Genomic DNA, 23,009 nt, shown 5'->3' on the forward strand with positions numbered 1-23,009 from the left:
TGGAACAATAACTAAGAGGATCAAACTGAAGTTTTTTCCATCTACAATCCTACTACCTGCCTTTTTCTTTTCTTTTCTTTTGGGCTCAAACAATAGAAATCTTTTTTTCTTATGGTTCTGGAGGCTGAAAGTTTGAGATTAGGGCACGAGAATGGTTGGTTTCTGATAAGGGCTCTCTTTCTGGTCTGTAGTTAGTTACCTGCTCATTTTGACTTTACAGGGTCTTTCCTTGGTGCATGCATGTGGAGAGAGAGGGAGATGGGAAGAGAGCTTTCTTGGTTTTATGGGGGGGGCATGGGCTATAAAAATGGGGAATAGAGCCTGACCAGGCGGTGGTGCAGTGGACAGAGTGTCGGACTGGGATGCGGAGGACCCAGGTTCGAGACACCGAGGTCGCCAGCTTAAGCTTGGGCTCATCTGATTTGAGCAAAGCTCACCAGCTTGGACCCAAGGTCGCTGGCTTGAGTAAGCGGTTACTCGGTCTGCTGAAGGCCTGCGGTCAAGGCACATATGAGAAAGCAATCAATGAACTAAGGTGTCGCAATGAAAAACTAACGATTGATGCTTCTCATCTCTCTCTGTTCCTGTCTGTCTGTCCCTATGTATCCCTCTCTCTGACTCTCTGTCTCTGTAAAAAAAAAAAAAAAAAAAAAAAAAAAATCAATAGGGATACAAATGCTTATAAGATACTTATATTTTCTACTGCTATTAATGAATAAGTAGTATCACATGCCCCTCATATTTCCAGTGTGGGAGAACAGTATAAACCACACTCCAGTTTTCTGCTTAGTGCCTGGGATTTTTTTTTTTAATACTTTAGCTGGATTTCCTGTAACATCCTGAAGTATCAAGTTTCATTTTCCTAAATGTGCCAAAATTTAGAAAAAATAAAACAAAATAACTCACATTAGCTACTTCATCTAACTATAACTCTAGGCCCAGACTTAAATTTGTAGGAAAACTGGTGTCCTATGACCAATATATATTAACTGATCTAGCTTCCCATCTATTCCCTCTATCTATCTATTATTCCTTTCAGAGATGAGTTTCTCATGTGCTAGGCCAAGTCCTTCACAAATAAGACTAATCTAAACACTACTTTTCTTGGGAGGCATGGAAAAGTGACAAAAAGAAAAAAAAAAGAAAAAAAGTCAAGCACAAGAGTGAAAACCAAGCTGGTGATCAACCAGAACCAATCAGGCAGAGGTTATTTATCTGGGGTTGGTTTTGTTTTAGGGGTGGAAGGTTTCTCAGCCCATAGTCACCATGAAGTCTATATGAGAAAAGGCATGCCATTCTTTCCTCAAATAGTCCAAAGAATTGAAGGGGACAATTTACAGCCTCTTGTGTAAAAAATGTCTATAAATGCCAGTGCCATTTTTTGCCCTGTCACTTCCCATTATCCTAAACCAACAGGATTCTATTCACTGAGACTTGAGCTGGAAACATGAACGGACAGGCCTTTCTTTGGCAGGGCAAAAGAGGGAAGATGACTGGGGGGTGGAGGGGAGACAGACTGAAGTTTTTGTGCACTGCCTAATGTGTACAGTATACGAATAATGCTAAAAACTAAACATATGAGCAGTCATGTAAAAGCCTAGGAAGAATAGCTGAGATCAATACCCTCAAATTTGTAATATGCTCAAGCTGTAAATCTAAAACAAGCTGTAAATCTAAAATATAAAGAAATTATCAGATTGTGAGAGTTAAAAAAAAAATCAGTCGTAACTACTGATCCATGGCTCACCCCCTCACACACTTTCTCTCTCTTTATTATATATGAGCTACAGCAAAATCTACCCAAATCAGCAAGCTATCAGGGCCTTAAGCTGGATCAAGTAAACACAAATCCTGTGCATAGGAAATGACAGGAGGTGGGTTTCTCATTGCATTCCTTTAGGATACCAGGATGAAAAAAAGGTATGTCCACATCATCTACTAACTTACCACTATTGGCATCATATTTATGTGAATGAGATCTGGACCTAAAGAATTGTATAACTTAAAGACAGGTGAGGAAATTATGTAAAAGGGTGCTACACTAGAATCCAGGACCCTAAAATAAGGTGGGCAGAATGAGCTTATCTGCTGTTCCATATGTAATTTAACCATGTCACTCACTACTTTGGCCAACCAAAAGATACTAGGTAGCAAAATCATCTCTGTTAATAAAGAACAGTTAGCCCTGGCCAGTTGGCTCAGCAGTAGAGCACTGGCTCGCCAGTAGAGCACTATACCACCATCTGGTCAGGCTAATTTAAAAAACCTAAAAAATAAAAATCCAGTTCCTCAGTTATACTAGGTACATTTCAAGTGATCAAGAACCATTATGGACTGACCAGATTCCCTGTTACATCTATCTAAGACTCATTTTTGACGCTTGTCTCAGTCACGTGATACATTTATCTGTCCCACCCTAAAGGCCGGTCTGTGAAAATATTTTCTGACATTAAACCGGTCCGTGGCCCAAAAAAGGTTGGGGACCACTGCTATAGACTATTTCCATCATCATAGAAATTTCTATTGGACAGTAGTGTTCTAAATAGCAAAATATTAGCATTACTGGAACAATAGTTTCAGAACAAACTGTTAAAATTGGGATGATTCTGAAAACCAGAATTTATGATCAATATAAATGGAACTCAAGACATTTCAAAAAGTCACAATCCTTCAAGCAAAGTGGTCCCTTGAGAAAGTCATATACTCTCAGGAATCCCCAAACTACGGCCCGTGGGCCGCATGTAGCCACCTGAGGCCATTTATCTGGCCCCCTGCAGCACTTCCGGAAGGAGCACCTCTTTCATTAGTGGTCAGTGAAAGGAGCACTGTATGTGGCGGCCCTCCAACGGTCTGAGGGACAGTGAACTGGACCCCTGTGTAAAAAGTTTGGGGACCCCTGCCATTGCTACTCAAAATGTGATCTGCCTCCTGGTGCTGGTCCCCAAATAATTACAGTCTGAAGTAAGTCCAGAAACTGACTTATGTTTAGAAACTTCCAAAGTAATTTAACACTGCTGTGGCATTTTTATTGTATTTTACAGAAGTACCACTCTGCAATTAACTGGAAATTTTAAAAAGCTAGTGTTTGGCCCTGGCTGGTTGGCTCGGTGGTAGAGCATCTGCCCCGTATATGGTCTGGGGGTTTGATGCCCAGTGACGGCACACAGGAGAAGCAACCATCTGCTTCTCCCCCACCCCTTTTCCCTCTTCTCTCCCTCCCACAGCCAGTAGCTAGATTGGTTCAAGGGTGGCCAAGGGCACTGAGGATGGCTTGTTAGATAGCTTGGTTGATTTGAGCATTGGCCCCAAATGGGGGTTGCCAGGTAGATCCCAATCATGGTGCATGTGGGAGTCTGCCTCACTGTCTCCCCTCCTATCACCTAAAAACCCCCAAAAACTAGTCTTTGCCATAGAATTTGAAAAACACTACTCTAGAACACATGTGACAATGAAAGTGATTACAGAAGAGAACTCATATAGTTAGTCCTGTTAATTACCATTGCCTGATTATAACCCTTTATAGATTTTAAAATGAAAACTGAAATCTTATCAATGATCAAATCAATCTCAGAAGTCACACAACACAATTAAAGTCATAAAGCCAAGGCCCTGGCCAGGCAGCTCTTTTGGTTAGTGTGTTGTCCTGATTCACCAAGGTTGTGCTGATTCACAACCCCTGGTCAGGGTAGTCTCCCAAGAATCAACCCATGTATGCATAAATAGCAGACAACAAATCAATGTTTCTCTTTATCTCCCCCCCCCATTCTCTTCCCTCTAGAATCAATTTTAAAAAATTAAATCATAAAGCCATTTGGCCAACAGAGCTGAACTGAGAAAAAAAGAAAACTAATATTTACTGAGGGTCAAAGTGTAGCTATGATAGGTAATTTTGAATACACAATTATTTACTCTTCACAAACATGGTGTTAGGTATTACGCCCCCACAGATGAGGATCAAACAAGTTTTAATACTTTGCTCAAAGTCACAAAATTAATTAAGGTATCCCTTCATGTTTTACTCAGCCCCCTGTGGACTAAAAATGAAATCAGGTCCAATATGAAGAAACATTCTAGAAAAGGAAAGAGAAAATTTGATATCCCTGTAATGAAATGCTTTCAACATAACTCAGGTAGACAGTATAGGTGAGGGACAAATTTGTCTCCATAATGTGTCCACGTGAGCTGAATAGTAGAAGGTACAATGTTCAATTTTGTTAATTTGATGGCACACACAAACATACATAATTGCCTAGAAAAGTGAAGTTATTGCTGAGATTCTCAGACACCTGACCCTCATATACAAATAAAGATAGATAAGAACCAAGGCCACAGATCCAAGGTACCCTTTCCTTTGGCCACCTAGCAAAACACAAATGACTCTGGGTTTGTAATAATTCTCCCCAATTAAGCTAAATGTGGTTTAAGAATCTCACATTCTGCCTACCTCTCAACTCTCAATTTTTAAAAATTTCACATAAACCAGCAAATACTCCTACTGAATACCTATGGTCTCAGCATCAAGCTGGCACACAGAGCTGATGTCATATTTCTGGTAAACATCAAAAATGTGACTTGAGCCTGATCAGTGGTGGCACAGTGAATAAAGCCTTAACTTGGAATGCTAAGGTTGCCAGCTCAAAACCTTGGGCTTGCCCAGTCAAGGGCACATATAACAAGCAACCAACAAACAACTAAAGTGAAGTAACAATGAGCTAATGCTTCTCACCCCCCCCCCCCCCACTCCTCTCTCTGTAAATATCAATAAATAAAATCTTTAAAAAAAGCCTCACTAGGAAGTGGCACAGTAGATAGAACGTTGAACTGGGATGGAGAGGACCCAAGTTTGAAACCTCAAAGTCTTCGGCTTGAGTGCAGGCTCACCAGCTTGAGCACGGAGTGGCTGGCTTGAGTATGGGATCATAGACAAGACCCCACGGTTGCTGGCTTGAGCCCAAAGCCACTGGCTTGAGCAAGGGGTCTCTTGCTCTGCAGTAGCCCCCCCCCCCAAGTCAAGGCACATATGAGAAAGCAATCAATGAACAATCAAGGAGCCACAATGAAGAATTGATGCTTATAATCTCTCTCCCTTCCTGTCTGACTCTATGTGTCCCTCTCTCTCTGTCTCTCTCTCTCTCACACACATACACACACACAAAAGGAAGATGAAACAGAGTTGTAACCAAAGTTACGAGTCCCACAAAGGCACAAGTGTTTACTTTTTAGTGTTCAGTTTTTTTCTGGAGCAAAAATATAACTACTGTCAAATCAATTTTCCCCAATGGATTTCCAGAGAGCTCAATATTTCCGTACTCAATAGAAAATAATCACTTTTTTAAATGATGGTTTCTCTGGTTTGAAATATTCTTCCTTTAATCCTGCTACCACACAACAACCAAGAGAAATACAAAGCATGCTCAAACAGCCTGAGTAAAAGCTAAGAAAACAATCTGTATGTAACAATTAGCCTTGTGAAATAACTTTTTATTTTTAAAAATTTTTTTAAAGATTTTATTTAGCCTGATCAGGCAGTGGCACAGTGGATAGAGCATCAAACTGGGATGCACACTGAGAGATCGCCTGCTTGAGCATGGGCTCATCTGGCTTGAGTACAGGCTCACAGGCTTGAGCTTGGGATCACAGACATGACCCCATGGTGCACAGGCTTGAGCCCAAACGTCGCTGGCTTCAGCAAGGGGTCACTAGCTTTGCTGTAGCCCCTGGGTCAAGGCACATATGAGAAAGCAATCAATGAACAACTAAAGAGCAGCAATGAAGAATTGATGTTCATCTCTCTCTCTCCCTTCCTGTCTGTCTGTCCTTATCTGTCCCTCTCTCTGTCTCAAAAGGAAAAAAAAAGATTTTATTTATTCATTTGAGAGAGAGAGAAAGAAAAGTGGGGGGTGGGCATGGGGTGGAAGGACCAGGAAGCATCAACTCCCATATGTGCCTCGACCAGGCAAGCCCAGGGTTTCAAACCAGCCATCTTAGCATTCCAAGTCTACACTTGATCCATTGTGCCACCACAGGTCAGGCCTAGAAAACAATTAAAATGTAATCAATAGTCAGTGGGCAGAGATAATAGTCAAAAAAATCTTAAAGGGCTGTGCGAAACAATGTGTTACATTCTCAGCCTAGTAGCCCCTAAACTCTAGCTAATCTTGCAAAAAGTGATTTCAAGCTGCCGCTAATGTTGTAAAAATAGTACTTTACCTTTCTGGAGATTGAAGAGACATTCAAACCAAATCTTTGAGCTCTTTCCTTTAGCTTGTCCAGATTAATCTACAAAAACAGAGGGGGAAAAACCAACCTATATTTTAAAAATCAAAACAAATTACAGAAGGCAAACACTAGGGTCCAAAAATAATTAAATAAGCCAAATTAGGAAACTAAGCAACACCCATCCATGCCACTAATTATTAAAAAGCCTCTTCTGGAATGCAGTGACTCAGCCCTGACCCCTTCATTCATCAAAGCTGGCAAGAGCCTAAGGAGGGTTTAAGATCAAGGTAGGACAATGCTTTAAAAGCAAACAAATGTCTAAATCATCACTTCCAAACAAATCCTCTGGTCACAATCCAAAATCATTAATTCATATGCATTATCTCTGCAGAGTTCTTAACTCTATCTCCTAGCAAAAAGAAAATATCATTGCAGATCTACTTTCTTCAGAAGACCTATCTATCACTAGTACGACTCAGTTTTCTTCCTTTTTCTTGGAAGCCTTGATATATCAAATCTTATGTAACATTTCTTTCTTTTAGGCAGATATAATCTACTTTGAATAATTAATGTGTATAATTGCCAAGACCATGTGTACAGTTAAAAAAATATAAATCTTTATTTCTTCATCTCTTCTTCCTTAGACAGTTTTGATGACTTCCTCCATGTTGGTCTAGAGCCATTCATCACAAGGTTTGTGTGCTTCCGTGGTCTTAGACCTGTTGGACCTCAGCCTGGTCACCCAGAAGTCTCTTGTGAGCCTTGTCTGCCTTCAGCCTGTGAATGTGTTCCATAAGAATCCGCTTATTTTTTAACATGTTGCCTCTCACTTTCAAGTACATGCTATGATATATGTGGAGTTCAATCTCAGATTCACAGTATCTTCTGAGCAGCCAGCGAAGAATTCTTACCCTCCTCATCCAGGCTACCTTCTCAGGCATTCGAGTATTAGCAGTACCCTTTGGCTTACCTTGCCCATATGCCTACCCTTCTTTCAGGCTAAGGTGTTTTCCAGGCATCAAGCCAGGGAATGGACAGTCACAGGCTTCCAAATGATCAGTCCACCTTTGATCAGCTTCCAAATCTGCTGATGGGAGTTGGACTTTGGTGATTTCACGACTCTCCCTGGGGAAAACCTAACCTTTCTGCCACAAGGAATGACAACAAAGGCAAGCCTCTTCTGAAGTCTGAACATTCTCATGGATGCAGCCACAGTGTTGAAAGTATTTGGAACATTTTCATTACTACTACTACCACCACTGCTACTGAACTGTAAACCCAAGAGCAGGATTTCATAAAACAGCATATTTCATCACATCATTTGTTTCCATTTTCTAAACATGCCTACTAGTTACAATGGCCCAGTAGTATCTTATTCTAGTTTTTTCTGATTTTACATTTACTAGATAGTGCTGAAAAATACCAGTATCTATAACTAGAACTCATAAGGTTGCTTTCACAGATTCTCTCGTGGTAATTAAGAATTAGACATTATCCACCTGACCAGGTGATGACACAGTGGATCGAGCGTCAACCAAGGACGCTGAGGTCCCAGGTTCAAAACCTCAGGGTCACTGGCTTGAGCCCAACGTCGCTGGCTCAACTAGAGCCTCCTGTCAAGGCACATATAAGAAAGCAATCAATAAACAACTAAAGTGGTCCTGGCTCAGCGGTAGAGCGTCGGCCTGGCATGCGGGGGACCCGGGTTCGATTCCTGGCCAGGGCACATAGGAGAAGCGCCCATTTGCTTCTCCAACCCCCCTCCTTCCTCTCTCTCTCTTCCCCTCCCGCAGCCAAGGCTCCATTGGAGCAAAGATGGCCCAGGCGCTGGGGATGGCTCCTTGGCCTCTGCCCCAGGCGCTAGAGTGGCTCTGGTCTCGGCAGAGTGACGCCCCGGAGGGGCAGAGCATCGCCCCCTGGTGGGCGTGCCGGGTGGATCCCGGTCGGGCGCATGCGGGAGTCTGTCTGACTGTCTCTCCCCGTTTCCAGCTTCAGAAAAATACAAAAACAAACAAACAAACAAAAAAACCCAAAAAAACAAAAACAACTAAAGTGCCACAACTTTGAGTAGATGCCTCTCCTCTCTCTCCCTTCCTGTCTGTCTCTATCTCTCTCAAAAAAAGGATTAAGACATATTCCAAAGTTATTGGATAAGGCCTAAAACTCCAGTATCATTAAACAGTTACAAGGATTATCCTCTATCAAAATCTATCTATTTTTTCAATAGGAGTGGTAAGAAGAAGATGTCTATAGTATTTTTGAAGATGTGGCAATTTTCTTGACGTCTTGATACCTCAAACAATTCTTTTTTATTCAGGACATAAAACACTACTGAAAACAGTAACCAATCTCACATGATCTCAGAGTTTCCTCTGACTTGGGTAGGAGGAGGAGGCTCTAACTTTAAAACTGTAGAGAATTAAGCTTTGGCTCTTAGGGTATAAAAAAAGATTTCTTACCATAGGCTTGGTGTCAGATGACAGGCCTAAAAAAGAAAAAGTTTATTCAGTATTTTAAAAAATCATTAAGGAAGCCAACAGTCTTCAAATTACATTAGCTAGCATAGAAATAGTATATAAGACAAATGCCTTTTTATGAAGAGAAAAAAAAGTTACACCTAGAGATCATATCTGCATTCGATGAGAATATAAAATGGTGTAGCCACTTCAGAAAACAGTTTGGCAGTTCTTCAAAAAGTTAAACATAAAGCTTACCACATGGGGCCCTGGCCGGTTGGCTCAGTGGTAGAGCGTCGGCCTGGCGTGCAGAAGTCCCGGGTTCGATTCCCGGCCAGGGCACACAGGAGAAGTGCCCATCTGCTTCTCCACCCCTCCCCCTCTCCTTCCTCTCTGTCTCTCTCTTCCCCTCCCGCAGCCAAGGCTCCATTGGAGCAAAGATGGCCTGGGTGCTGGGGCTGGCTGCTTGGCCTCTGCCCCAGGCGCTAGAGTGGCTCTGGTCGCAACAGAGTGATGCCCCAGAGGGGCAGAGCATCGCCCCCTGGTGGGCGTGACGGGTGGATCTCGGTCAGGCGCATGCGGGAGTCTGTCTGACTGTCTCTCCCCGTTTCCAGCTTCAGAAAAATACAAAAAAATACAAAAAAAAAAAAAAAAAAAAAAAGGTTACCACATTGTTTAGCAATTCCACATCTAGGGGTGTGTGTGTGTATATATATACGTATATATATATATATACGTATATATATACACACACATACATACACACACAAATAAAGGAAATCGTACATCCATACAAAAACTGTATATGAATGTTTACAGCAGCATTATTCATAATAGCCAATAAGTAAAAACAACCCAAATGTCCATCAACTGATGAATGGATAAAATATGGTATATCCACACAATGGAATGTTACCCAACAGTAAAAAGAAATTAAGTACTGATACGTGGTACAACATGGATATACTCTGAATGTATTATGCTAAGTGAAAGAATTCAGTTGCAAAAAACCACAAATTGTATACTTCTGTTTACATGAAGGCAAATTTATATATAAAGAAAAAAATCAGTGGTTGCTTGGGGGGAGGGGATGGGAAACAACTGCTAATGGGTACAGCATTTCTCTTTCGGGTGGTGAATACGTCCTAAAATTACGACTGTGATGATGACTGCACAACCCTGTGAATATTTTAAAAAAGAAAACACTGGATTATATATTTTAAATGAATGAATTGTATGGCATATGAATTATATCTTAATAAAGCTGTTAAAAAAAAAGAGCCATTTCTGGAAAAACGAGAACTACTATCATGGGTTAAAATTACAGCTTTTTTTTTTAAAAAAAGAGAGAAACACAGAAAGGGAGAGATAGAGAGGGAAGGAGAGAGATGAGAACCATCAACTCTTAGTTGATTCATTTGTTGTTTATTGATTGCTTCTCCTACATGCCTTGACTGTGGGACTCAAGCTGAGCCAGGGACCTCTTGCTCAAGCCAGCAGCCTCAGGCTTCAAGCCAGCAACCCCGGGATCATGTCAATGATCCTGCACTCTAGCCAGCAACCCGAAGGTTTCGAACTGGGGCCTTCAGCAACCCAGGCTGATGCTCAGTCCACTGCACCACCATCAGTCAGGCTAAAATCACAGCCTTTTAGGACAATGATCTGTCCTAAAATTATCACTAAGAAGCAAGTAGTAAATTAGCTTTTTGGATCAACCCTAATCTAGTCAATAATTATTTACTTATTCCCCGGCTGGATAACTCAGTTGGTTAAAGAATCATCCTGAAGCACAGAGGTTGCCGGTTCAATTCCCAATCAGGGTATATATAGGAACAAATTGATGTCCCTATTAAAAAAATTTTTTTTTCTATTCTTTTAAGCTACTCTATAGCTCTAGGATATCAGAATTATATGATTAACACTGTAAACATTATCTATACATTATTTTTATTAATCACGTTTCTTTTTCAGACTAGATATTAATTTTAACTTTTGTTCCTTCTTCAAATAGCACCATCTAACACAGGCATGGCCAACATACGGCCTGTGGGCCAGATCCGGCCCGAAAATGAGTTTATGCAGCCCACGATTAAATTTTTAATATTCTCCACTACTTTAAAATCTCAGCTACTCAGAAGCAAAAGCGTCTTCAATTATTGGAAATCGAGATGTTTAAGAAGATAGTCATACGCAGAAAAGAATTCCGCGTGTGACTAATCTAGGGTTAACTTCCAATAATGGTCGAATGGATTCGCAATACTTCTTTATTTTTTTAAAAAATTCCATTATAAAGATTTACAACTTTTGTACTCGATACGAACTGTTTGACGTTTAGTGGCGATGTGAAATCCACATTCTTTTAGGCGGAGTTTGCCAGTGCGCACCCCAAGGTCAAACAATTCATTATTTTTGTGGTCAAGTGTGCTGAATCAAGTGGCATTGTAGCATAGACAATAGCTGCAGTTGATAACTGAAAACGTGTCCAGGCTGTTTGTAAAACAAAATAATTGTTTTATTTGCGATATAACCCCTTCAAACTCATTCTATTAATTACTGTTTCGATTGATTGCAATACAGTTTGGATATTTATACAGTATGTAATTATATTTTTATTAAAATAATATTGTATATTAAAATTTTTTTCACTTACATTTATTCATAAGCAAATTACATAATAAAATTTTGTTTACTTAAACGAGTCATTTTTGTATTTAACATTTTTTAATTTTAATATTTTGTCCGGCCAGTGAGAAAAGTTTTCTTCCTAATCTGGCCCGGGGGCAAAAACTGTTGGCCACACCTGATCTAACGTCTTTAACAATTTTTGTTGTACTATCACCAATCCTATTTTAAATCTCTTGACATAACTAAAAGGCAGAAAATATCTTATTTCTAAAACACACAGTGATAGTGGCCAGAATTTGGCTGGTCTTTAAAAAAAAATAATAAAGCAGCCTGAACTGTGGTGGCACAGTGGGTAAAGCATCGACCTGGAACGCTGAGGTTGTCTGTTCAAAGCTCTGGGCTTGCCTGGTCAAGGCACATACGAGAAGCAACAACTACAATTGATGTTTCCTACTTCTGCCCCACTGCCTTTCTCTCTCTCTCTCAACTCTCTAAAATCAATAAGTAAACATTTTAAAATAAAATTAATTTTAAAAAGCACAGCAAAATACTTTAAGATCTTTGGAGGATATTTTCTTTTTTTAAAAAAGATTTTATTTATTCATTTCAGAGAGAAGAGAGAAAAGCGAGGGAGGAACAAGAAGTATCAACTCCCATATGTGCCTCGACCAGGCAAGCCCAGGGTTTCAAACCAGTGACCTCAGCATTCCAGGTTGATGCTTTACCCACTGCGCCACCACAGGTCAAGCAGAACATTTTCTTTTACTTTTTTTGTGTGTAACAGAGACAGAGAGGGATAGGAACAGACAGGTAGGAATGAAGAGAGGTGAGAAGCATCAATTCTTGGTTGTGGTACCTTCGTTGTTCATTGATTGCTTTCTCACTTGTGCCTTGACTGGGGGGGCTACCGCAGAGTGAGTGACCCCTTGCTCAAGCCAGCAACCTCTGGGCTCAAGCCAGCGACCCCATGCTCAAGCTACTGAGTCCACACTCAAGCCGATGAGCCCACGCTCAAGCCAGTAACCTTGGGGTTTCGAATCTGGGTCCTCCATGTCCCAGTCAAAAGCTCTATCTACTGCGCCACCGCCTGGTCAGGCAGGCCGGACATTTACTTAACACACTTGAAACTATGAACAGGTCACTAGGAAGACTGGACTGAATTAAAAGAGTACATTTAAAGTTTTAGTCTCTGAGAACAGAAACTGTGTCCTTTTAAAACTAACAACTTGGCCCTGGCCGGTTGGCTCAGCGGTAGAGCGTCGGCCTGGCGTGCGGGGGACCAGGGTTCGATTCCCGGCCAGGGCACATAGGAGAAGCGCCCATTTGCTTCTCCACCTCCCCCCCTCCTTCCTCTCTGTCTCTTCCCCTCCCGCAGCCAAGGCTCCACTGGAGCAAAGATGGCCCGGGCGCTGGGGATGGCTCCTTGGCCTCTGCCCCAGGCGCTGGAGTGGCTCTGGTAGCGGCAGAGCGACGCCGCGGAGGGGCAGAGCAATGCCCCGGAGGGGCAGAGCATCGCCCCTGGTGGGCGTGCCGGGTGGATCCCGGTCGGGCGCATGCGGGAGTCTGTCTGACTGTCTCTCCCGGTTTCCAGCTTCAGAAAAAAAAAAAAAAATACAAAAAAAAAGAAAAGAAAAAAAAAAAAAAAGAAAACTAACAACTTTCCCCCCTAATTTATTATATATGCATATTCACTGTAGAAATTTTAAAGACAAGCAAAAAGTCACTCAAAATTCTACCTAGAGATAATGAGTAGGCCCTGGCCGGTTCGCTCAGCAGTGGAGCGTCGGCCTGGTGTGCAGGGGACCCGGGTTCGATTCCCGGCCAGGGCACACAGGAGAGGGGCCCACCTGCTTCTCCACTCCTCCCCCTCTCCTTCCTCTCTGTCTCTCTCTTCCCCTCCCGCAGCAGAGGCTCCATTGGAGCAAAGATGGCCCGGGCACTGGGGATGGCTCTGTGGCCTCTGCCTCAGGCGCTGGGGTGGCTCTGGATGCAGCAGAGCGAAGCCCCGGAGGGGCAGACCGTCGCCCCCTGGTGGACATGCCGGGTGGATCCCGGTCAGGCGCATGCGGGAGTCTGTCTGACTACCTCCCCGTTTCCAGCTTCGGAAAAATGAAAAAAAAAAAAAAAAAAAAAAAAAAAAAAGAGATAATGAGTAATAACAATTTAGTATATACCCTTCTAATCTTTTTTCCTAGCCATACATGCAGTTTTATTACTAAAATGGAAACATAATGCAAATTTTATTACTTGCTTTTTTTTTTTTTTTTCATTTTTCTGAAGCTGGAAACAGGGAGAGACAGTCAGACAGACTCCCGCATGCGCCCGACCGGGATCCACCCGGCACGCCCACCATGGGGCGACGCTCTGCCCACCAGGGGGCGATGCTCTGCCCATCCTGGGCGTCGCCATGTTGCGACCAGAGCCACTCTAGCGCCTGAGGCAGAGGCCACAGAGCCATCCCCAGCGCCCGGGCCATCTTTGCTCCAATGGAGCCTTGGCTGCAGGAGGGGAAGAGAGAGACAGAGAGGAAAGCGCGGCGGAGGGGTGGAGAAGCAAATGGGCGCTTCTCCTGTGTGCCCTGGCCGGGAATCGAACCCGGGTCCTCCGCACGCTAGGCCGACGCTCTACCGCTGAGCCAACCGGCCAGGGCCTACTTGCTTTTTTTTACTTAATATCTTTCTAACAAATCTTTTTTTTTCCTTTGTGACAGATAAGAGACAGAGAGAGGGACAGGCAGGAAGGGAGAGAGATAAGAAGCATCAATTTGTTGCAGCACCTTAGTTGTTCACTGACTGCTTTCTCCTATGGGCCTTGACAGGGGGTGGGGGGGCTATAGTAGACCCCTTGCTCAAGCCAGTGACCTTGGGCTCAAGCTGGTGACCTCGAGGTTTCAAACCTGGATTGTCCGTGTCCCAGTCCAACGCTCTATCCACTGCGCCACCACATGGTCAGGCTTTAACAAATATTCTTTAATATAATTTCAAACATCCGAATGGTCTTCCACTACATTATAGTGCACATTTTACCAATTCTCTACTGTATACCACAATTTGCAGTTACAGATCACTATAAACAATGTGTGATAATCATTGTGACTAAGTCTTTAAGTATATCCAAGATTTATTTCCTTGTAAACCCTAGAAGTAAGATTGTTGAAGTAAGGAAGACTCTTTCTCTTTACTATTACACTAGCCAGTATAATGCTGGACAGTATATAATTATATGCTGATTTGAGACATCATAGTAAGTAAGAGAGATACTATAAACTCTTCTGAAAATGTCCAAAAAAGGGGAAACAGATGTTGGCACTTCTTTCTATTCTTAAAATTTCAGTACCTTCTCTAAATTGTCCAGCAAGACTTAAGTACAGTTTTATCCAAAGCAAAAAGATAAAATGTTATAACTTCTTAAAAGTTTCTAGAGCTAACAAGTTTGCCTTAACTTGGAAAAATAAAATCTGCTGCACCAGAAAATAATATAATTTTCTCAAAAGAGTCTCTGTATGCTTACCTTTTGATGGAACTGAAGAAATCCCAAATCTGTAGGAAGAAAAACAAGCTACATTTTAGGAAGCTGTTCACACTTCTGGTCTTCATGTAAAGGTGTACATATGGCACTTCTTGCTTGTGATCTCAAGCCTTGCAATCATTAGCTAATTCTAACAACCCCATGAAAGAAGTTCTGTTTACTTTTTCTCACCAAGAGTCCAGATAGTAAGCTAAAAGGAAGCCTTATCAGAATTGAGAGTGGCAGTCAGTTCCTAACATTTACCTATTAAAAACTCTGCTAGTTAATAAGTCCCATATACAGCTATTATATCCAAAGTTCTGAAGAAGGCAAAAAATGTTTCTTTTTAGTAAGGCCTATATGCTACTTCAAGTCAACATTTATATTTAAAATCTTGGATCCCACTCCCTCACCTTCACATTATCACGATCTCAGGTCCAAAAGGCTGGGGACACTCACCTAGCTGCCCGGGCAGCTTTCTTACTCTCCAAGCTCACAGGTACATTGAATCGTTCAGCTCTCTTCTGCATTCTCTAAGCGATAATGGACCAAAAAAGGGGGGGAGGAGAAAAAATTCAATTTCTGGTTTCCTTCTTTTAAGAGAAAAGTTGTTTAGGTGTGTATCTTTAGAACATCAGAAATAATTTCTTAAGGTCTAAACTGAGAATACCACCTGAACAGGCGGTGGCGCAGTAAATAAGAGCGTTGGATTGGGACGTGGAGGACCAAGGTTTGAACCCCAGGTCGCTGGCTTGAGCATGGGCTCACTAGCTTGAGTGCAGGGTCACAGATATGACCCCATGGTCGCTGGCCTGAGCAAAGGGTCATTCGCTCTGCTATAGCTCCCCCTAGTCAAGGCACATATAAGAAAGCAATCAATGAACAACTAAGGCGCTGCAATGAAGAATTGATGCTTCTCATTTCTCTCTCCTTTCCTGTCTGTCTGTCCCTATCTGTCCTCTCTCCAACTTCCTGTTAAAATAAACAAACAAACAAACTGAGAATATTGACAATCCTAGAAGATATTAGGTTATAGCCATCCAAGGGCTTAACTCAACAGCACTTTCCAGATAGCAAACACAGAAAAACCATTATTACATTCATGTCCTCAAAAACAAAACAGAAGGAATAAAATAAAACTCACACTGTGCACAAAGCCAAGATAAAAAGCTTGTCTGGTTGACCTTAAAAAAGGGATCAAAGGAATACCTTGGTTCTAAAACTGGTGGTAGTACTCTTTCAGTTAGAAATGAGGCAGTTTTTTGCCTGACCAGGCAGTGGCGCAGTGGATAGAGCGTTGGACTGGGATGCGGAAGACCCAGGTTCGAGACCCCGAGGTTGCCAGCTTGAGCGCAGGCTCATCTGGTTTGAGCAAAAATTCACCAGCTTGGACCCAGGGTCGCTGGCTCGAGCAAGGGGTTACTCGGTCTGCTGAAGGCCCACGGTCAGGGCACATGAGAAAGCATCAATGAACAACTAAGGTGTCGCAATGCACAACGAAAAACTGATGATTGATGCTTCTCATCTCTCCGTCCCTGTCTATCCCTCACTCTGACTCTCTCTCTGTCTCTATAAAAAAAAGAAAAGAAAAAAAGAGCCCTGGCCGGTTGGCTCAGCGGTAGAGCGTTGGCCTAGCGTGCGGAGGACCCGGGTTCGATTCCCGGCCAGGGCACATAGGAGAAGCACCCATTTGCTTCTCCACCCCTCCGCCGCGCTTTCCTCTCTGTCTCTCTCTTCCCCTCCCACTGCCAAGGCTTCATTGGAGCAAAGATGGCCCGGGCGCTGGGCATGGCTCTGTGGCCTCTGCCTCAGGCGCTAGAGTGGCTCTGGTCGCAACATGGCGACGCCCAGGATGGGCAGAGCACCGCCCCCTGGTGGGCAGAGCATCGCCCCTGGTGGGCGTGCCGGGTGGATCCCAGTCGGGCGCATGCGGGAGTCTGTCTGACTATCTCTCCCTGTTTCCAGCTTCAGAAAAATGAAAAAAAAAAAAAAAAAAAAGAAAAGAAAAGAAAAAAAGAAATGAAGCAGTTTTGTCCTATGCCACCTTTACTTTAAAGGTACCAAAAAAGAGCATAAATCTCAACTGGGACCTAGTTTCAGAGATCTTATGACAGAATCCAGAGAAATCTCAATCTCACCAGCTAGTGAGTTGTTACTTGAGGCTGACATCTTCCCTTGCTACTTTTCATCTCTTCCAAGGTATAATCCTCCCAATACTAGTTTGTAAACACCCTAAAGAGAGTTACCACTAAGACCATAGTGCTACATACAAAAATACCCGGGCTTCAAAAAGTGATTATGCCAGCTCCAAAATTTCTCAAGAATGGTTTGTGGAAAAACATATCAATACCAAAATCTGTCAATATGGGTTTTCAGCCTGTGAGTAAATTTTTAAATTATGATACAGATAAAATACAGGGAAGAAACAGAAAGATACACTGAGAGATTGCTCTTCTACCACTGAGCATGAGCAGAATACCTACCTCAGTCTGTGGTATTTCAGATGTAATTTTTACCACTTTCTTTTCTGCTGCTCTGGAAAAAAGAAGATTCTTAAAGTCAGAAAACCAATATCCTAAACTAAAACTTAAGAACTGTATAAGAATTTATCTCCAAAAAAAAATATAATTCACCTGAATCATATCCTCTGCCCCATAGCTCTCCGCTACCCCTTAGTCCAAAAAACCATAAAGCCTATTAGAACTTCAGTTCCTTGAACTGTCACCTACTGATAAGAGTTAAAATAACAGAGAAAGCTACTTTGCTAAAGTATAAGAAAATTATTAGGAAAGAAGTCTGGTTAAATATTGTGCTGAAGAGAAATATTTAATCAATATAGGAAACCATCTGATTTACTTTTAGAAACTTTAAATTTACTTCTGAACTAATAACTATTCCTCTAACCCTCATTTAAATATCAACTCTCAATTTTTATCACAGAAACCATTAATGCGTGCTCTACAAGCTCTGGTTTCTTTCTTTTACAAATCCCTTATTTCTCCAACGGGGACTGTAGCCTCAGCTGAATAGTCAAAAGGGGACAAATAAAAATGCCAAAGGGAGTAGGAAGAAAGAAAGGTAAGGGGAGTCTGAATTAGGAAAACATATTAAGTTACTAGTCAAAAGGCTTAAGAAAAAACAAAGGAGGAGGGACCAGAGGGGTGGGAGACAAAGTTCGGAAGTACTTAGGATAAATAGAAGGGCTTTAGCCCTCTACCAAACAACTCCCATAAAACTGTGGGTCATAACCAGACTCATTAAGGTCCCTCATTTAGAGACATGGATGGCTTTTGTTCCAATATCCCAGACACTTTTCCCATTTGATGCTCTGCAAGGTAGTAATGTTTTAATGGCATTTTCAGAGGAAGCAATTCTGGAACAGGAACTCTCTCCTCCATCCTTTGTTGGAGGTCCCTGGAGTAACAGATAAGCAATGGGTGCCCCCTGTTGACCATAACTAAATCCTACAATATTTAACTGACTTGATTGGGGGCAAAAAAATCAAACTAGAAACAGGAATATTTTTGTAGACCCTCAAGCCAAAAATAAAGCAAGCAGATCTGCTCTTGAATGTTCAAAGGACCTAAATTAGCCCTAAATATTCTGACTTTTAAAGAAATTTCTAAACCTGGCCAGGCAGCTCAGTTGATCCCCATGTGCTAAGGTTGTGGGTTTGATCCTCAGTCAGGGTACATACAGGAAGGACTCAACCAATGAATGCATGTAACAACAAATTGATATTCTCTCCCTCTCTCCCTAAAAATAAAAATAAAATAAGAAACGTCTGAATTCTTCCCATTTTCTGGTCATTTCCCCCCAACCTTATGTCTTGTTCAGGCAAAAAGGGACACTAAAGTTTAATGTTTTTCTTGAAGTCCAATGCCATCAAGAAAACAGTCCTTCCCACCAGCCCCAGACTAATGACTTCCTTCACATTCCTGTCTGAAAGCACAATCGTTAAAAAAAAAAAAAAAAAAGCACAATTGTTGCAGTATACCTCAGAGCACAATTAAGCACAAGCAATAAAAACACATCACGTTCTGGGATTCATGGAAAATTTCACCATTTCACTGAGAAATTTCTCTCTGACCCACAATCACATACTAAAAACACTCTCTAAACTACACAGACCCAGAACCTTTCTGTGCTATATTTTAGTCTTAACCACTACTTTCCTCTAAAGAGCAAAATCATCACTGCCACACATTCAATTTCCCTGCTTAGAAATTCATTAATAAAATTAAAGCCTTTTAAACAGATTACAGATATTACATATTCAAAGAATAACGAATCACAAATTTTCCAACTTTATTAATTTAAAACCACACAAGCCAATTATCATTGTATTTACCTAATCTTCCTTCTTGCCCCAGAAGTCCTCAAAACATCTTTATTTTAGAGCTGGCCTATAAACCAGTGTTTTCAACTGTCAGTCTGCCAGAAATTTTGTGCCAGTCCACAAAAGAGCTAACCAGCATGATGTTGTATAAAAAATACAGACCCAATCAATCATCTCAGTAGAATTTACTTATGCTCCAAGTGATACCTGGCCTTAGTAATTCCCGAAATAATTCTATTTTCACCTGTCCCCAAGTGTAAAAGGTTGAAAACCACCTCCATAAATGATCTTCTCAAAACATTCTCTCTATACACAAAACTCCTATGACAGAAGATAACTAAAAGACTTTAAAAGCTTGATAAAACCTAATAAAACATTAAGTGCACATCCCCCGTGATGCAGCATATCCAGAGAGCTATCCTATGAACATACTTGCATAAGTAAGAATGTGTAGTAGCACTGTATTTTTGCTAATACGAATGATCTAAATGTTAATCAATAGGAGAATGGTGAAATTACTGTTCACCCCTGGAATGGAGTGCTATTTCTTGCTAGAAAGATTAAGCTTCTAAGCTGGTAACTACTAATTCTGGGTAAACGGATACTGAGAGTCTATCATACTATTCTCATAACTTTTACATATACTTGCAATTTCCCATAATAACAAGCTGCAAAAAGGGACCTGCCACGTACTGGGATAATTATCCCTATTTCATTGGGTTGATGTGAATTAAAAGAATATGTAACATTTAGAACGTTACCTAGTAAATAACATCTAACTAAGAACATTATTATTTAATGATACAGAAAGATCTCTGTATGTAAAAAAAATTAAGCCAACACATGTATAGTATATGCCTATGTATCCATATTTACACATATATAAAAACACCGTGTAAAATATTACAAAAGAATATACTGAAAGCCTCTAGGAAATCAGATGGGGGTGGAAACAAGGGTACTTGAGTGTATACACTGTTAGACTTTTTACTAGTCCATATGTTGCCTGTTACAATTAAATGCATTAATACAGTTATGAAGAACAAAAATGTTAAAAAGGACTCAACTGTTATGTGTTGCAGTATAAGATGGCCAGACATCTATGTAAAGAACCCTAAATAAAAAATGTTTATGATAACATTGTGAGACAGTTTAAATAAGATCTACTTTCCACACTACTTTGTTCTCCCCTCCTCCATGTAAAGCAGAAAGAGAGAACAGTGTTATTTGAGAGACAAAATCTGTCAGTACCCTCTTCCCTTACAAAATTCCTTATATTCAGAGAATCTGTATGATTCTCTATACAGAAAGAGAGTCATCTATTATGGTGATACGACAAAGACTAGAAGACCTAAATTTTGTCTGGGCTTGAAATCTCCTGGCCCTAATTATTTATTACATAACCTAGAGACAAACTACTTTGCTTCACTGAGACCATATATTTGAAATGAAATAGACTCTTCTGAAAATGTATGATATAATGAGAAATGAAAAAGCCAATGGAAATGCATGAAAGGTAAACAGAATGAAGCACTAATCAATGAAAACCCGCCAAAAGACCAAGAATTGTCTGCTCTGTACTCAGATTATAAAAGAGATAGTTACACATCAACAGTTTTTTCAGGTGGCTCTTCCTCTTTAACAGGCAGTTCTATAGGTTTTGGTTCTTCTTCCTAAAACCAAATGAACAAGATGGTTAACATAAATCAAGAGTAAAATCCTGTCAATACAGAATATGAGAACTCCAAAATGAACCAGGCTTTCAGAACCTTCAGTCCCCCTCTATGCTCCCCTAATAAGTTAGCATTTAAACTCTTTAATGATTGATGTTAAGCAATGTGACCTAGAGAGTGGCACATTTCCAGGCCAATGACTAACCTTACTCTTTCCAACTCACCTCTGTTTCATCTCCCAGTACATCTTCTTCATTTGCCTCCTCTTCAGCTAAAAAATATTAAAATATTCAGGTCAAGCTCTGCTACAAAACCACATCAATCACTATACTCAGGCTAAAATTATAAATACTTTGTTTTCCCAAAATAAAATTCAATAATGAAAGTAGACTAATGTTCATAATATGTGCTCCATATGGAAGCGACAAAACTGTTGAAACTCCAGCTGGACTGAAGAAATAAATGTGATGAGGTCAAACTTAAATATTAATATAAAGTAATACGGGAGCCTGACCAGGCAGTGGTACAGTGGATGGAGCATCGAACTGGAATGCAGAGGACACAGATTCGAAATTCTGAGGTCGCCAGCTTGAGCACAGGCTTACCAGTTTGAGCATGGGGTCACTGGCTTGAGAGTGGGATCATAGACATGACCCCATGATAACTGGCTTGAAGCCCAAGGTCACTAGCTTGAGCAAGGGGTCACTCACTCGCTGTAGCCACCCAGTCAAGGCACATATGAGAAAGCAGTCAATGAATAACTAATGTGCCACAAAAAAGAATTGATGCTTCTCATCTCTCCCTTCCTGTCTGGCTGTCCCTATCTGTCCCTCTCTGTCTCTGTCACTAAATAAATAAATAAATAAATAAATAAAATGGCTTGCAAACTGACAAGCAAATGATGGGAACCCCAAAAGAACAGTGAGCAAGAGAGAAACCCAAAAATGAACACAAGAAATGTTAAAACTTTTTAACAGAGAAATGTTAAATTGAAATAATCAATAGATTAGCAAAAATTAGGCCACTTGATAGGATGGTGCCAAGTTTTTTTTTTTGTTTTGTTTTTTACAGAGACAGAGAGAGAGTCAGAGAGAGGGATAGGTAGGGACAGACAGACAGGAACGAAGAGATAGGAAGCATCAATCATTAGTTTTTTGTTGTGCATTGCGACACCTTAGTTGTTCATTGATTGCTTTCTCAAATGTGCCTTGACCGAGGGCCTTCAGCAGACCGAGTAACCCTTTACTCGAGCCAGCAACCTTGGGTCCAACCAGATGAGCCTGCGCTCAAGCTGGCGACCTCAGGATCTCGAACCTGGGTCCTTGGCATCCCAGTCCAATGCTCTATTCACTGCACCACCGCCTGGTCAGGCGGATGGTGCCAAGTTTTGATTTGTGGAGGTGATACAAGAGCTCTCATGCACTCTGTAGATTTACAGAACAATTCTGGAAAGCAACTGGACAGTGCTTAGTAATATTAAGCATACATTTATAAGTAGGTATTAATTAGCAACCCATTCCAGGGTATATATCCCAGGAAGATTCTCCTGAAGGTATACAAAAGTAGTAGTTCAGGAGACAATACAGATCACTGGGTGAATTAAAGTGTGGTAGATTCTATATATCATAGAATACAATAAATAGACTAAATGACCATGCAGCCATAGGGCACATGTATACATCTGAAAAAAAAAAAATCCACATTTAAAGAAAAAAGAGCAATAAACCAAGGCCATAACCTCATTGCCAACTACATAAAAATACTGTACACTAAATAACACTACATGGTTTTACAAGGATGAAGACAAAAAAAAATACCTATCAAACACATTAGAACAGTTAAGGGAGCTGGGAGAAAAGAAATGAGTTGAAATAAAACATGGGATAATAGTGTGCCTTAAGTGCAGTTTTTAAAAAGGCAGAATTAGCCTGACCAGGTGGTGGTGCAGTGGACAGAGCGCCAGACTGGGATGTGGAGGACCTAGGTCCGAAACCCCAAGGTGCCAGCTTGAGCATGGGGTCATTGGCTTGAGCGTGGGATCATAGACATGACTCCATGGTCGCTGGCTTGAAGCCCAAGGTCACTGGCTTGAGCAAGAGATTACTCACTCTGCTCTAGCCCGCCCCCCCCCCCCCCCCCCCCCCCCCGTCAAGGCACAGATGAGAGCAATCAATGAACAACTAAGGTGTC

At 41.3% G+C, this 23,009-nt stretch overlaps 1 protein-coding gene and 1 pseudogene across 2 annotated transcripts in view; both read right to left on the minus strand.

Annotated features, from left to right (window-relative positions):
• The window catches only part of SARNP (SAP domain containing ribonucleoprotein), a 64,119-nt gene that overhangs the window by 29,628 nt on the left and 11,482 nt on the right, over positions 1–23,009 (minus strand). The window contains exons 3-10 of one of the 2 annotated variants that reach the window (XM_066365871.1): positions 21,044–21,090; positions 20,752–20,819; positions 17,291–17,342; positions 15,267–15,340; positions 14,811–14,839; positions 8,679–8,704; positions 6,211–6,279; positions 5,551–6,033 (exon numbers count right to left, since the gene is read on the minus strand). In XM_066365871.1, the coding sequence (XP_066221968.1) occupies positions 6,028–6,033; positions 6,211–6,279; positions 8,679–8,704; positions 14,811–14,839; positions 15,267–15,340; positions 17,291–17,342; positions 20,752–20,819; positions 21,044–21,090 (371 nt within the window). In that variant the 3' untranslated portion in view covers positions 5,551–6,027. Of the gene's footprint in view, positions 1–5,550; positions 6,034–6,210; positions 6,280–8,678; positions 8,705–14,810; positions 14,840–15,266; positions 15,341–17,290; positions 17,343–20,751; positions 20,820–21,043; positions 21,091–23,009 lie in introns of those variants that run through there. The other variant, XM_066365870.1, reaches the window with a different exon arrangement.
• On the minus strand, positions 6,838–7,420 carry LOC136393253 (large ribosomal subunit protein eL19-like; annotated as a pseudogene).

Source organism: Saccopteryx leptura, chromosome 2 (genome assembly GCF_036850995.1).
Source record: "Saccopteryx leptura isolate mSacLep1 chromosome 2, mSacLep1_pri_phased_curated, whole genome shotgun sequence".
NCBI lineage: Eukaryota > Metazoa > Chordata > Mammalia > Chiroptera > Emballonuridae > Saccopteryx > Saccopteryx leptura.